The 15,667-nt window shown below is 41.7% G+C and overlaps 1 protein-coding gene across 4 annotated transcripts in view; it reads left to right on the top strand.

Annotated features, from left to right (window-relative positions):
• The window catches only part of VAV3 (vav guanine nucleotide exchange factor 3), a 290,405-nt gene that overhangs the window by 231,319 nt on the left and 43,419 nt on the right, over positions 1-15,667 (top strand). For all 4 annotated transcript variants that reach the window (XM_036273378.1, XM_036273380.1, XM_036273381.1 and 1 more), the window contains exon 20: positions 9,040-9,176. In XM_036273378.1, the coding sequence (XP_036129271.1) occupies positions 9,040-9,176 (137 nt within the window). The remainder of the gene's footprint in view (positions 1-9,039; positions 9,177-15,667) is intronic.

Below are 15,667 nucleotides of genomic sequence, written 5' to 3'. Positions count from 1 at the left end.
CAGAAAACATACGCCTAAGACCTCACATAGTAGCTGATACATAGTAGCTGCCTAGTGTTTCCTTAAACACTATGTTTAGACTGAGATACATTTCTATAGATTCCAAGAATCTAATGCAAAAATAGGAGATATTTTTGTATCTATATACTTATATGCAGTTATATTTATGTAAAAATATTAGCATACTTCCTCATGAAAAGAGCAGCTGTGCTATCAGTGTACCTGGGTTCTCTGAAAAAGGTGCTTCTGAATCCCCAGCAGTTTTCTCGGTGGAGGTGGTGATGTGCTGGGGTCTGTAGGTGCTTAGAAGTGTAAGGGGTCCTCTTTCTGATGGGAGCCTCCATAGCCATTAATTTCTTTGCAAAAATGAATTTCTTTGATGAATTTATCTAATCCCATTTCCTGTATATAGCTTTGAAATAACAAATGAAACTTTTATGCTATAGCTATATGTTTATAATGGTATGTTCTATATTTCCATGTTAGTAACTTTATGGAGGCCATTTATTTGGACAGGAGTATTTTTTCATTAAAAAGATATATTGCAGTAGAGTGCCTAGTAGGAAAATTGAGGCAAAATGATATTTATGAAATGCTCACACCCTCATATAAATTCTACACCAAAATAAAAACTAGGGCCTAAGCGACATTGTATTTCCCCCAGGGGACTGTACAGATAAACTGTTTGAGTATTTAGTGCTGGACATACATTTTCAATGGTACCTGCGAACCCCCTGAAAGTATCAACGAATAACGAGTCTGAAAATGGTATTTTAATTTTCAGCTCTGTTTCATGTTGACAGCTAGTAGAATTTCATCCAAGGTGTGTTCTGTGAATCACAGGGCGGGCTTTGTCGGGGTCTTCGCATGGCTCGTGTGTTTCGCTGGACCTCTTGTCTCGTGTGGAACTTCAGCTGATCTCCAGAGCAGCGTCACGCTGAGATCAAAAGTAGTATGTTCAAGGTTATATGAACCAGCATGGTGTCTAAGGGAATATACACCCAGAGGCAAGTCTCAGGACAAAATGTCAAGAAGGATTAAGCCCCTGTGTCTAACAGCTCTTCCTTAGCCGCCCTCTTCTGTAACACTCATTATTACCTGCCGTCGCCAGAAAGGGAAAACATAGGCTATGAAATTTGAAATTCTTCTTAAAAAAAAAAAGATTCTTATTTTTAGGTTATGACTTTATAGATGTGGAATTTTCTCACAACTGTCGTCTCTATACCATATCGACCTAACCTTTGTTAGATGGTTTTGTTGCATAAGCTGAAGTCATACTTTAATTATTCAAGAAATAGAAATGACTGTCTTCCCTGAAAAACATGCATAGGTTACGCTGAGGCTGGAGGTTAGCCCTCTGTGTGGGCGTTACATAGACTCATGTCCCACTCTCCGGGGACTTGCTGAGAACGTCACTGTGGGCGGCGCCAGGTGCTCGGGACGGAGGGCACGCAGCCAGCCAGGGAGCAGGACGGTGTCTGTGTGCCTGGCACTGCCAGCCATTCCCTGGTCAGTACGTTCGGCCGCCATCCATTGCCTCTTGGTCAACCAATCCAGACAGAGTCCAATGATGAAGATTTAAATGAAGTTCAAAGTGGCAGCAACACTGTTTCAGTGAATACAAGTTGTATTTGCCGACTGACACTCGCTGAAAACACTGTCTGTTCCATTTCTCGTGGCGAGTGTGCGTACACCTCTTTGTAAGGCCATCTGAAACGCTCCAAGGGGGTGTTCCTCAGATCCAGACCTTTCAATAAAATAGAAAATCCAGTGTCACTTCACCTGACACTGACCTGTTCACCTGCTGTGACCTCTGCCTCGGCTCCGTTTTAGCCGTTCATCCCTACAAGCCACACCTTGGGCCTTGTCACCCAGAGTCATTCCATTTCTACAACATTACATTCAAATATCTCATCACCCCACTCTTAGGGACCTCCTCCTTTCTGACCCCTCCTTTCTGCTGGTCATCAGCTCCCACCTGTGTCCACTGACGTGTCCAATCAACTTCGTTTTATGGCCCGGCATGTAAACCACTCTGTTGCCAATGTCTGAATCCACCTGTCCTGACTCACCTGGCCAGACTGCAGAGTCCTCCTGAAGAACGTCAGTCACCTCTTTAGATGTGGTGACACTTCTGTGCCCTCCCTGTGTCTGGCGGATGCCCACTTCACTTTCGAATCTACATCCCTTGAAATCTTCTCTGAGCCCCTGGTTCAGGTGGCTCTGCCGAGCACATTCATAGTGACCGATCTGTCCCTGTCACTGCAGTGTCTCTGGGTGAGAGTGTGCTCCTCTCTGTCCCTGGTGGATGCTGAGCTCGCTGGGAGAAGGGGCCTTATTTATCTCCTACTCATTGCTGCGTCCTGCATGCTCTCCCACCGCATGACTGAGGAAAGCAGCCAAAACCAGTCAAGGAACCAACCCAACCTGAGATGAATAGGTTTCAAATATCTGTGGACTCCAAAGTAGTATATGCATGGGGAAGTACTTGTAACTTTTCAAGAACTTTTTACACTTATTTTCTCAGTTTTGTGCAAAACCATTTTATTTGGTCTTGGTGAAATTTGACAAAAACATACATTCTGTAAGGATCTTTCTACTGGGGAGATGCAGTTTGGAAGACAGTAAGTATATATATATACACACACACACACACACACACACACACACACACATATGCATATATATATATAGTTCCCTAGAAAAGCAACTTATGAGTGTATCAATTTGATGGAAGAGTCCCAGAGAAATCTTAGAGCCGAGAGGAATGTTGCTTCGTTGCTCAGGCAAACACCCTGGTTTTTTAACCTTGAGGTCTCTGGCCTCAGGATGACTAAACATTAAACTTGATAACTAAAAAAGCAGAAGTTACTGCCACAACTTAGATTTCTTTGTGGCTAAATCAAGTGATTTTATGAACAAATGTCATAAATTGTTAAATTCTTGAAAATAATATGAAAAAGAAATATTTATTTGGTTTTATCACCTATATTTGCTTTAAAATTAACACTCAACTCTCATAGTAAAACATTCTCTTGAGAAATTAAATAACTCTTGGTTACCAGGTTTTACCACATGCTGAGCACTGTGCTTGGGGTTAATAAAACAAAGATGAATGATTTAGAGTCTCTGCTCTGAAGGAAAAAAAAACATTTATTTTGTGATTTTTTTTTTTGTAATGGATAAAAAGTATTTTTTCTATAGAGAGGTAAAAATTTTTTTTACAGAAAATAAAAAAATAACTTTTCTGTCACATATTATACCTCGTAGCTTCAAAGGGCAAAATAAAATGTCCTCACTGTTGTTGGACCCTGAAAGAAAAATTCCTAACTCGGGTTTTCAGAAGTTACAGCTCCAAGGTAGATGGAGCAAGGGCCTCAGCAAATGTTTATAGAATTATTGAACAGAGATACTGATTAATACTGCTTCACACAGCCAATGCTCAAGAACAGATTTACGTGAAATGTGCGTTTCTACAAGAATTATGCCTGCTTTTTGTCGTACTTGAACTTAATCAGACCTTTCTGCTGTGGCCTCATGGATATTAAGTACTCAAACATGTAGATTGAAGGAATTGTTTTGGCACATCGTAGGTTAAACCAGAGGAAGGGTTTTATGTACTTTAAAAACAGTCAACAGCAGCCGGTTTCTGTGATCCAAGCCTGTATCCATCACTATGCTACAACAGGTGAACCCTGGCAAGGAAAGAGAAGTTGTGTTCATTGTCCTGGAGGATTCGGTCTTAACTAACAGACAAGAAATGATACCGTCGTAAGTAGCTAGTAAGTAATAACAGGAAAGGAGCAACGGGAAGGCCAGACGTTATAAGCATGTCATTTGGGCAGCTTCACCAGGAAGCTGCAACTTCACACTCCCCAGGGAACCAGCAAAGGGAAGATGGATGCGAGCCCAGTAAAGTTGGGATGACACAGGGAAGGTACGTGCCTGTCAACCACACCTGGGAACGGAGACAGTTGGCCAGAATGGGCGTGGGCACTTCAAGCTCTCTAGGGTTTGGGATACTTATCCCTTGAACAAAGAAGTTTGCACCCTTGGTTCCTCGTGTCATGCTTGGCTTCCTGGCATTCTCCTGTGTGGCCCGTGGCCTGCGGACCCCACACTCAGTGGACTAATGGACTGCAACTACCCTGATACTGCCCTGGACTCTGCTCCCACGTGGAAGGGACACTCTGGTCACTGGCTCTGACTTTAGCTCTACTGAAGCCCCAGCTACACTTCTTCTGTGACTGGACCAAGAGAAATGGGACTTTGGAAACCCAGGGGTATAATCCCACATAAGTCAAGCTGAATCTCATCCTTTCCTGTGAATCTCAGAAAATTCCTTTCTTCGGGACAGGCAAGGCCCTGCCCCCACCAACAACAGGGGAGATGAGACGTGTTTTTCTCCTGTAACAGAAGCGTGTAAATGAAAGGATTGGACTCTGTCCAAGAACTCAGGAGCAGGTCATTTTTAGGGTCGGCCACTTTTCATGGTATATAAAGTTAGTGAGAAAGCAGTGCTTTGGTTTTGGAATTCAGTGCCATGTTGGTGTATTGCGTGTTGTACCCAGGTGTTTTGTAAGCTGTGGTGGCATGTGAACTCGGTGGCAGTGTCACTGGTGTCGTGAGAAGGGAGGCAGAACAAAGGTCAAGCTCAGTGCACCTTTTCTCTGCACAGTCCCGTTTTTACCAGTGCAACCTGCCTTCGGGAATTTTCATGACTTTCTGGCACAATTTATTGTAACATTTGTATTTTTCTTTGTAGTCAGCAGTTTACACTTCAATAATTATTACTTTGTATTTTTTATTATACCCTTGGCGTATAGGTTCCATTTCATTTTTATTATTTTTTCAGATAATTAGAAGCAGCTGTATATCTAACCATTGAAATAGCTTCTTATGCTAAATTTGAACAACTTGAAACCATAGCATAATTCTGATAATTAAGGTTGATGATAGAAGCTCAGAAAAAAAGATAAGAAGCTTAAAGTTTGGGGAGAGGATGAGGTTAAGGCTAATCTTAAGGAAGTAAGAAGAGAAAAATAAAAAGACCAGGAAGAGTGGTAACAATTTTTGAAATTATAGGAGATGGAGAAAAAAATCAAGATTTTTTTGGAGGGCAAAAAACCCTAAAACATTACTATTCCTGAAGTTAGTATTATACATACATTTCAAATATTTTACATTAAAAAATGTAGAGGATAAAAGAATTATAGGCTAATACCTTAATTTTTTAGCATTCCCAGTTATTGTATAGGAAGGAAGAAGTATATGTACTCCTAGTCTGATCATTCTGGGGCTATGTAGAGATTTTTGAAACAAAATCTCTGAACTTCCTTTAGGAGTTTGAAGGGTCTGTTGTTACTTATAAAACTATCATTCCCACTGGAAAATTTTGAATCTGATTTTTTAAGCCCAGCTTCCTTGGGAAAAGGTAGTGATTTATTCATTAAGTACAAAAATCTGAAACAATCATGTATGGACTTTCCTTTCCATAACCTTCCCTAATTTTTTCTAGTCAACCCAGGATTTCATTTTCACTAGGTGACAGGTTTGGTGATGGAAATAACACTTTTTTTTTTTTTTTTGCTTTTAGTTAGCTATATGTAACTGGGCCTGAATTGTTTCATATGGAAATGAAATGTTTGACTAAATTATCAGAAGAACCTTCTTTGATAGAATCACTCTTCCATGCTGGTATACAGTGTTTCCATGGCCAGAACTGTGGTCTTTCAAAAGCATACACAACTCTGTCCTTTCTCTCCCGTCGTCACAGTGATAAGAAGGAGAGTTCCTGAGAGAGGAGCAAAGTTCTGTTTCTGTATATTCTTACGTAGACGTGTCAGTTGTTGATCTCGGCCCCAGTGAAAGGGCATGGAAACAAGCCTACTGAGCCACACTCTTCCCAGGAAGTATTGCTGGATTTGAGTAATAATTATTCATTCACTTGATTTCAAACTCATCAATTTATACACCTGGTCTGTTCACATTGAAGCTGTAAGATTGTAACTAAATGGTTCTATCTGACTTGAATTATTTTTTTATTTCTGAAAAACGTTAAGGAGGAAAAAATAATCAAGGTAAACTGAGGGAAGAGACGAATCCTCAGAGCTACCTGTGGGATTCCACGATGTCTCTGGATCCTCAGTTTGAAAGTGGGCTCATGAACGTAGATAAAGGCAGCAGCTTGGAAGTTCTTCCAAATCAGTAATCGTAGTGTGGGGCCATTCTGTAAAGAGGAGCTGACTCTTCTGCTTTTCATTTCCCCTATTTCAGAAGTTTATTTTAGAAGAATGTTCATAGGAAGGGTAAAGAGAGTGTTCAATTTATATGCATTTTTTATGTAGATAGGTTGATCCTTGGGCTCTGACCTATGGGATTCCTTGCCTCTAAAAGTCAGCCCATTAAAATGATGGGTCAGAGTCACTCACTTCCTCTGAAGCTTTGCCAGCGGTAATACCAATAGTGAAGCTCTTCCCTTCTATGCGCAAATCAATAAACTCTGTCTGCACACATCTGAGTCTGGGGAACGGACGGAAGAGGCTCCCAGCTGTCAGGCAGGCGGGTCAGGAAGAAGGGAGGTCAGGAGACGAGAAAGCAGAGGACAGCCAGGGGCTGAGCGGGAGACAGAGCAGGCTGCTGTTAGGAAGTATAAACTACTCTCACGTTGGAACTTGTGGTATTTTGTGCCGATTCAGCAATTGAATGTATGGAATAAAAAAGTATTCTTTTCCCATAAATGATGTAGGTCACCTAATTTAAAGGATATTCAGGATGAGTATAAATTATAAAGAGAGTCATTCTTAAGGACTTTAAATAAATATATTAGCAATTTTACACATTAAAAACAATTTTATTTCCCACCAAATTTCAGTTACAGGGAGCATATTGATAATTATGAATAAAAGCACAAATAAATGCAAACCATTTAAGAGCAAGTCAGAACTAATGATGAACTGGTGGTTGTCCAATAAAATCTGAATGTTTTAATAGTAAATGTTTAACATGTAGAAAAGGAAAGGGGAGGAGACAGATGACAGTCAACAGGTGACTATCAATTACAAGTTCAGGTTCATAACATACACTGTCTTGGTGGGACCCTTCTGCTCAGGGCATTTAAGCAACTACCAAAAGGTCAGAATGACGAAAAACAGTGATTACGTATGAGATCGGAGCCAGATGAGATTGGAGAGGTATGGGGACCAGAAAATATATGGTTTTGTAGGCTATGGCCAGGAGTTCAGATTTCATTCTAGATGGGGTAGGCAGGGTTTCAGATAGGCGAACACTATTATATAACACTTATTTTTTAAAAATGTTTTTATGTGTTTTACTGATTTTTTTAGAGAGAAGGAAGGGAGAGAGAGATAGAAACATCAATGTGAGCTGCCTCCTGCACATCTCCTCTTGGGGTTCAAGCCCACAACCCGGGCATGTGCCCTGACCAGGAAGCAAACTGGGACCTCTCAGTTCCTGGGATGACAATTCACTGAGCCACACTAGCCAGGCTATTTTTTAAATAATTTAAAAATTTTACAGTTACAGCTGATATACACTATTATGTTAGTTTCAGATGTACAACATAGTGATTAGATATTGATATAACGTATGAAGGGATGGGATTGCATGTTAAAGGAACAGTAGTAACCGAATAGGAAACGTGACGTAAGCTCTTGCTGTACTCAAGGCATTTCCAGTGTGCAGGTTGGAGACACTCCACTGAGGAGAACTGTCAAGTGTTGTTTTTGAGAAAGACGACAGCCTTGTAACATCTGGCAAGGAAGCACTCCCAGAGAGACGTGATTAAAGTCCCCCCCCCAGAGGTCCTGAGGCACCAGAACGGAAGCCGGGGGCAGGTGTGGCAACTCTAACACGTCCCAGCAGCTGCAGCAGCTGAATGAGGGTGAAGGGCATAGTGTTTTTCTGCCTTCTGTCTCCCATTGATCGAATGGATAAGAATGTGTTGGCGAAAACTTGCTTTCTCCCTTTTGGGGTGGTTATTGGGAAGGGATTTTTGAGGACTTCGTTGAACTGTTTGCTGGAACATTTCATGGAGATACTGGGTCTTTTCTAGGGAACTTGGACATCCAGAACTCAATAAATTCATCTTCCTTTCCGTATTTAGTGTCTCTTTTGCTAGTTTCCGCTTTACCATAGTCCAGAATTACAATAAAGTCTTGAAGTGCCATTAGCAGTGATGTAAGTCCATGAAGATGCCAGATACCATGCTCACTAGGGATTTCTTGTGAGAGGGGCGGTTTCCCCTCTAAATGTAAAGGTGCCCGGGAGGTTGTCCACTTGTGGCGAGACTGGTGCAGGCAGGCCCGCGCACGATGAAGCTGCCACGCTCAGGAACGAGATGCTGCTCCAGGGCCTTCATTCACATTTGAAAAACACAGAGAACAGGATGCAGCTGGATTTCAGGTGTTTGTTGATGCTGTTGGCTTAGCCACATTCCCTTTCCTGGGTCTGTTTTGCAAGCCTGAATTTGAGCCTGAAGAATTTCTCCATCTAAGTGTCTTAAGCATTGCCCTGGCACATCCATCACAGGTTCGCTTTTGAATTACAGAGATAACCTGAAGATATGAGCCTTATGCCGGGCAACGCCGCACATGCACAGAAAGGGCGAGCCGCTTTCCTGATGGAATCAGGCCGAGCCCGCAGGGCAGGTGGTCGGCAGAAAGGATCGAGCTGATGAAAAAATGGATTCTTTTCCATTAAACTGTATGTGATGTGTTTTTCATGAAGCAGGTATCAGCTGAAAGAGAAACATTTTCTCAACTAAAAATAGATTGATGGTGAGGAAGAGGGAAAGTCTGGAAGGGATCAGGGCATAAATAGGTGTCTTATTGCATTAGCACTTCAACTTATGAGAAAGTGGAAACGCATTCCGTTGTAGTTATTTCAGATGTTTACTTGGACTTGGGGCTATGAAAACTTTTTCATGTTAATAATGGCTCTGTGTTTTTTTTTTAAGTGTATTTGTACTTCACACATCATTATTGCTTTCGTTCTAAAAGTTGTGCTGTTTATTTTCAGGTTTGCCAAAGATGCAGGTCATTAGGAACTATGCTGGGACGCCACCCCCTGCGCTTCACGAAGGACCCCCATTGCACATCCAGGCTGGGGACACCGTTGAACTTCTGCAGGGAGATGCACACAGTCTGTTTTGGCAGGTACGATCTAAATGCCAGGCTTGCAGATTTAGTGAGTGGCCTGTTACTGCTCTGTAACAAAGCTCTTGTCTTTAGAAACTGTATGCTTTCAACTTCAGAAGTTTTACATCATGTGGGGAAAAATATTTTTATTAACCTTCCTCATATTGAGGAAGTGCAATGAGCATTAGGACACCAAAGAAAAATAAAGTCAGTGTTGTGACTCATAATTACCGTTGTTTTAATTAAATACTCATATTTTGCAAGAGCATTTTTTTCTAAACCTAGGATCTGTGGGTCTGATCTAATCTGCATGACGTTCATGTATTAATGGTTCACTTAAGGGGAACTACCTAATTAGCTTGCCAGTGGCCATTTGTGGCCATATTTGATTTGCTCCTACCCACAGAATGACCCGAGGTTCTCAGAGGTGCTCTGGGCATCATCCGTGAAAAATATGAAATGTGAAAAGTAAGTGAGCATTTGATGTTTGCTGGTGGTGAAATCTCTGTTGCCCAGTAAACCCAGATTTGCTTCCAGGAGTTTCTTGACGGAGGAAAATGTGGCATAGTGTCAAGATGTGGTGGTAGAACATTGCTGCTCATTAAATTGTTCTCTATATTCATGTGTATTGTAGAAGTATTTCCCTACAAAGTTAAAGAGTTTGTTAAAAATCTGTAGCACACAAGTGAAATTTGGTTAGGGATAAAGAGATCGCAGAGGACTTGATAATCCTCTCGTGCAAATGTGTAAGTAATAGCTATTATGTCTGCCTAGAACCTTGATTGTCTCTTATCTTGTTACAGAAGAACACCTCTAGATTGAACATTTATCTCTGACTGCATTTCAGTTGCTGTAGCCAATGACTCTTTCAAAGCTCTCCCATTCTCCTTATACCTCATCTTTCCCCCAAAAAGAAAAAGAGAGAATGACAGCCTTAAATTCTACTAACTCACCCTGGCCAATTGGGCTCAGCGGTTGAGCATCGGCCTGCGGACCAGAGAATCCTGGGTTCGGTTCCCACTAGGGGCACGTACCACAAAAAAAAAAAAAATTCTACTAACTCTTCAGTCTACCCTTGTATCTCCCAGCCCAACCACAGAACATACCTACATTTGTGCCCATAGAGTCCTCTTATTTAAGACTTAGCTTTCTTCTCGGATTTTTCCATGCCATATACCATATGCCCTGGGTCCGTACATCTCAACTTCATTCTCTCCATTGACTCCTCTTCTATAGCATATAGATACGCTGAAGCTCCTCCCCTCTTAAACACATGTAGCTCAGCCTTTGGTCTGGTTATGTCTGCCTTCCGCTCCCATTCACAAAGCGAAGCTTCTTGGGAGAGCAGTCTCCACTATGTTCCATTCACACTGCAGTCTCCTGCAGAAACTATTCTGACTTGGATCACTAGTGCTGCTTTACGAAAACAGTTATGACATATATGATAAATTGTCCACATTTAAAGTGTACTATTTGATGTTTTGACAAATGCAGGTACAAGTGAAATCATCACTACAACAAGATGACAAAGTCAGCCCCCAAAGTTTTTATATGTCCTGATATCCCTGCCTATTGCCCCTCCCCAACTCTCAGGAAATCCCTGTTCTGCTTTTACCTATAGAAGAGTTTACATTTTTTAGAATTTTGTATAGTACATCATAAGTATGTTGTTTTTTTGGTATGGCTTCTTTTACTCAACATAATTATCTTGAGATTTAACCATGTTACTGTGTGTAACAGTAGTTCTTATTCTTTTGAAACCATTCTATTGAGGGCTGATTGACATAGAACAAGCTATTGACATAGAACATACATGATGTGTGTAACTTGATGAGGTTGGAGATAAGTACACATCCTCGGAACCATCACCACAATCTTTGCCAAGCGTCCATCACCTTCACAGCTTTCCGCCCGCCCTCTTCATTGATTTATTTTTGGTGGGTGTGATGAGAATGCTTACCGTAAAATTTGCAGTCCTAGCAAACTTGTGAGTGTCTCATACAGTATTGGTAACTATAGACTCTGCTGTGCAGGGGGTCTCAAGGACCTGCTCATCTTAGGAGATCTGGAACTTGGTGTTCTCTGGCTAATGCCTCCTGTTTTCCTCCTTCTCCAGCTCCTGGCAACCCCTGTTCTGTTCTCTCTTTCTCTGAGTTTGACTATTTTAGATTCCTCGTAGAAGTATAGCCAAGACATGCAAGAAACCTAATAGACAAATAGAAAGACAATGTGGTGTATATACAGTGAAATATTATTCAGACTTATAAAAGAAGGAAGTCCTGCCATTTGCAAAAACATGGAAGAACCTGAAGGACGTTATTCTAAGTGAACTAAGAGCCTTCTTTTTATTACTGATTATTATTCTGCATATGGATATAGCACAATTTATTTATTTATTAGCTGTTGATGGACTTTCCAGTTACTACCAGTTTGGGGCTATTGCAAATAAAGCTTCACATGATCATTCAAGTAGACATCTTTGTATGGACACATGCTTTCATTTTGCTTAGGTAAATACTGAAAGGTGGATCATATGTAGATAAATGTTTTTTTTTTTGAGAGAGAGAACTGAACTATTTTTCTAAGTGATTTCACTATGTTACATTTCTACCAGGTGTATGTGACAGTTCTTGGTGCTCCTTACCCTTGTCAACATTGAGTATGGTCAGTCATTTTAATTTTATTCTAACAGGTGTATGGTGGTGTCTCATTGTAATTTTGATTTGCGTTTCCCTAATGACTAATGATATCAAGCATCTCTTTATATGCTTATTTACTATCCATGTGCTGTCACTCTAGATTCTGCAGAATTTTTATATAGACAATCGTGTTATCAATGAACAAACACAGTTTACTTCTCTCTTGTAATTGGGTTGCCTTCAATGTCTTTTTGTGGCCTTGTGACAGTGGCTAGAACCTCCAGTAAATTGTTGAAATAGAAGTGATAAAAAAAATAAAATAAAATAAAAAAGCATATTCTTGCTTTATTCCTGATTTTAGAGAGAAAGCATAAAGTCCTTTACCATTAGATATGATATTATCTATAGGTTTTTTGCTGTTAATCCTCACCTGATGATATTTTTCCATTGATTTTTAGATAGAATGGAAGGGGGGTGGGGGGAGATGTGAGAGAGACACATTGATTGGTTGCCTCCCTGATGATCCCAACTGGGAACAGGGACTGAACCTGCAACCCAGGTATGTGCCCTTGACTGGGAATTGAACCCTCAACCCATTGGTATGAGGGCTGATGCTCTAACCACTGAGCAAAAGTGGCCAGGGCTGTTATCTATAGTTTTTTATAAAAGCTTTTTACAAAGTTGAGGACATTCTAGATTGCTGAGAGTTTTGATCAGGAATGTGTGTTGGATTTTGTCAACTGTTCTTTCTGCACTAAATTAAATTATTTCCTTTTTAGTTTGTCAATATGGTGAATTATGTTGATTGATTTTCAGTTGTTAAAACAATCTTTCTTTCCTGAGATAAATCCCAATTGGTAATGAGATATTGTCCTTTCTGTATATTTTCATTTTATTTTCTTGTAATGTCTTTGTCTGGGTTTGGTAATAGTTTAATACTCAAAGAATGAATTGGGCATTATTTCCTTCTCTTACATTTTCTGAAAGAGTTTTTATAGCATCAGCATTATTTTTTCCTGAGGTGTTCTGTAGAATTTACCAGGGAGGTTGTCTGCCTGGAGTTATCTTTGTAGGAAGAGTTCTTTTTAATTACAAATTCAACTTCTTTAATAAATATGTAGGTCTCCAGGCTATTATTTCTTTTTGAGTGAGCTTTGGTAGTTTGTGTATAGAATATCTGTGGAGGTGTTCTCTCTCCCAATTCTCACATTTGTAATTTGTGTCTTCTCTCTCTCTCTCTCTTTTTTCTCTGGTTAATCTAACTAGATGGTTATGCATTTTACCGATCTCATAGAACTAGCTTTTAGTTACATTGGTTTTCTCATTTTTCTGTTTCCTAATTTATGGATTTCTGCTCTGGTCTGGTTATTCTTTCCTTCTCCCTATTTTGGGTTTAATTTGCTCTTATTTTTCTAGTTTCTTAAGGTAGACCTTTTGCTCATTGATTTGAGAACTTCCTTTTTCTAAGAGACAGTGCTATAAATGTCTAAGTACTACTTTTGCTGCCTCCTCAAATTTTGTTATATTGTTTTCATTTTCAGTCAATTCAAAATACGTTCTAATTCTTTTTCTTCTTATGGGTTATTTGGAACAGCATGACTTAGTTTCCAAATATTTAGGGATTATACAGATATATTTCTGTTTTTCATTTTTCATTTAATTTTGCATCATAAGAGAAACGGAGGAATTGTTTGTGGACCAGGTTATGGTCTATCTTGATGAGTGTTCTGTGTGCACCTGAAAAGAATGTGTATTCCACTTTCTTGGGGTGGGCTGTTTTATTAATGCCAATTAAATAAAAGTAATTGATAGTGTTGGCTAACTGTCACATATTCTATCGATTGGGGACATAATTATTCCATCTACCCACTGTCCTGCACTCGTCTGAACTCTGTGTGTTCTCTGCCCTTCTGCTCCCCTGCCCTCTCCACATTGCTTCAGTCTCTACATGCTCCTCACTTGACCTTGCAAACCACACTATGTGCACTTCTTCCTCTTCATGTCTGCTGTCCCTGCCTGGTTTTCACTCCGGTCAATGATTGCATGACCTCTGAGATCACCTTCTAACTGACCTTCCCATCAGAATGTTCCACCCTGGTTCCCTTCATACCACTGCCAAGTTCAGATGCCGTTCCTAATGCTTGTTCAAGTCCTTCAGTGTCTTCCTTCTGACTGAACAGAAGTCACATTTTTAGCCTGATTAGAGGAGGTGTTGTGAAGCAGAGGATCGAGTCACAGTCCCTGCCGACTTCTCCGACGTCATCTGTTGCTGTTCGCCCACCTGCTCTGCTCTTCGTCACTCCCGTGCACCCCCACCTCCTCTGCACAGCTCACCTGGTGCTACTCTGCAGCTGTTTCGGTTCCTGGCCTATCTACCTTCCCACTGGGAAGAACTGGACCGAATTCCCTCTTATTCACTCCTTTTTTTGTGATAATAACGACAACCATAACACCAATGACTAATGGCCATTGTACACTTTTTATGTACAAGGTGGAGTTCTAAGCATACATGACACATAGTAACACATCTGGTGCTCACCACGGTTATCTCCATTCTAGAGATGAGTGAACTGAAGCACTGTGACGTTAAGTAACCTTTGCTAGGCTTGTAAACTTTCTCCTGATAGCCAGGCATGATGTACTGGGTCAAAGAAATGGCTGTAAACAGCCCTCCTATCTGGGGGGGAGGCAGAGTGCCCTGTGATGAGGTCTCCGTCTGCAGTGCCTCTGTCCCTGGACTGCGCACCCACTTCACAAGTGTTTCTCCGTTTTTCTCCCCCTGAGCTGGGACAGGATGGCTACAGTTAAGCTCTGCTAGTTAACTAGCCCCCTGGGGACAAGCCCCGTTGGAGCACTGCCCCCCCTCCCCCGAAGCCGAGGGGACTTCTCGCCCTTATTTCCTGTGTTATCTGCTCAGACTCCTGAAGACCAGTCTCCCAGCTCAGGTGTCCCCGCCCCAGCATGGGCGCTGGGTCTGCAGTGGTTTCCCTGGTGAGCCTCTGCTCTGTGAGCTGGGACCCTTTCTGGCCTGGCGGGCTCTCCACTCTTGGAGGCCCAGGCTTGTCCCAGGTCCTCCCCTGTAGAGATCAGGAACGGGTGCTGATTTTTCAGTCTGTTTAGCTTCTTTCTTGTTATGCGGAGTGACTTCCAAGCCTCTTACAGGCGGGACTGGAAGCTGCACCCCCTTTTCACTAAATGGTGCTGCCTTCTCTGCTTCTGAGACCTTAGCCTTTGCCTCCTCTCTGCAGACTTGGAAGCCCGAGGCTTTCCCAGTGGGTGGTGGGACCGATGGCTCCACGCTCGGGAGAAAGGAGAGCTGCTCCTGACCGAGCGTGTGTCTGGGGAAGGACGGAGGATGGGAGCAAGCCGCTGATGTCTGGGCGAGGAAACATTCATTCCAGATCAGCCAGTGCGTGTGCACTGAGTGCCAGCCCTGTGCTTACTACTCAGACACTTGCACTTCAATCACTAACTCCGATTGTTGGCCTGGTACTGGGTCTGCTGTCTTCGGAAGACCATTTATACTTGCGGGCAGCTAGTGATACGTTTGAATTTTCAGAGATGTGCTAGAAGTTCATGTAGTACTTCCGGCAGAGAGGTGGCATGGGTCAGATTTGTCTTATGGGTACCGCTAAGCCAGTCAAAGGAATGTTTGCTAACAGGTACTATTTTTGCTCCTTATTGAAAGGAGCCATAGAAGAGTAAGAAAACCTGGATCTAAGACACACTTCTTTAGCTAAATAGCTGTATGGCTGGGTCGACAAGCATGGCTTACTGTCTGTGTGTTACATGAGGAGTACTGGACCCAAGAGCATTCGCTCTGCTGAGTCATCCGGGGGAGTTAGTAAAAATGCCAACAGATAGCCCTCT

The sequence above is a fragment of the Molossus molossus genome, unplaced genomic scaffold, assembly GCF_014108415.1.
Source record: "Molossus molossus isolate mMolMol1 unplaced genomic scaffold, mMolMol1.p scaffold_m16_p_20, whole genome shotgun sequence".
Taxonomy (NCBI): domain Eukaryota; kingdom Metazoa; phylum Chordata; class Mammalia; order Chiroptera; family Molossidae; genus Molossus; species Molossus molossus.
Note: the sequence above shows the minus strand (reverse complement) of the source record. Positions and strands in the feature narration are given on the sequence as shown.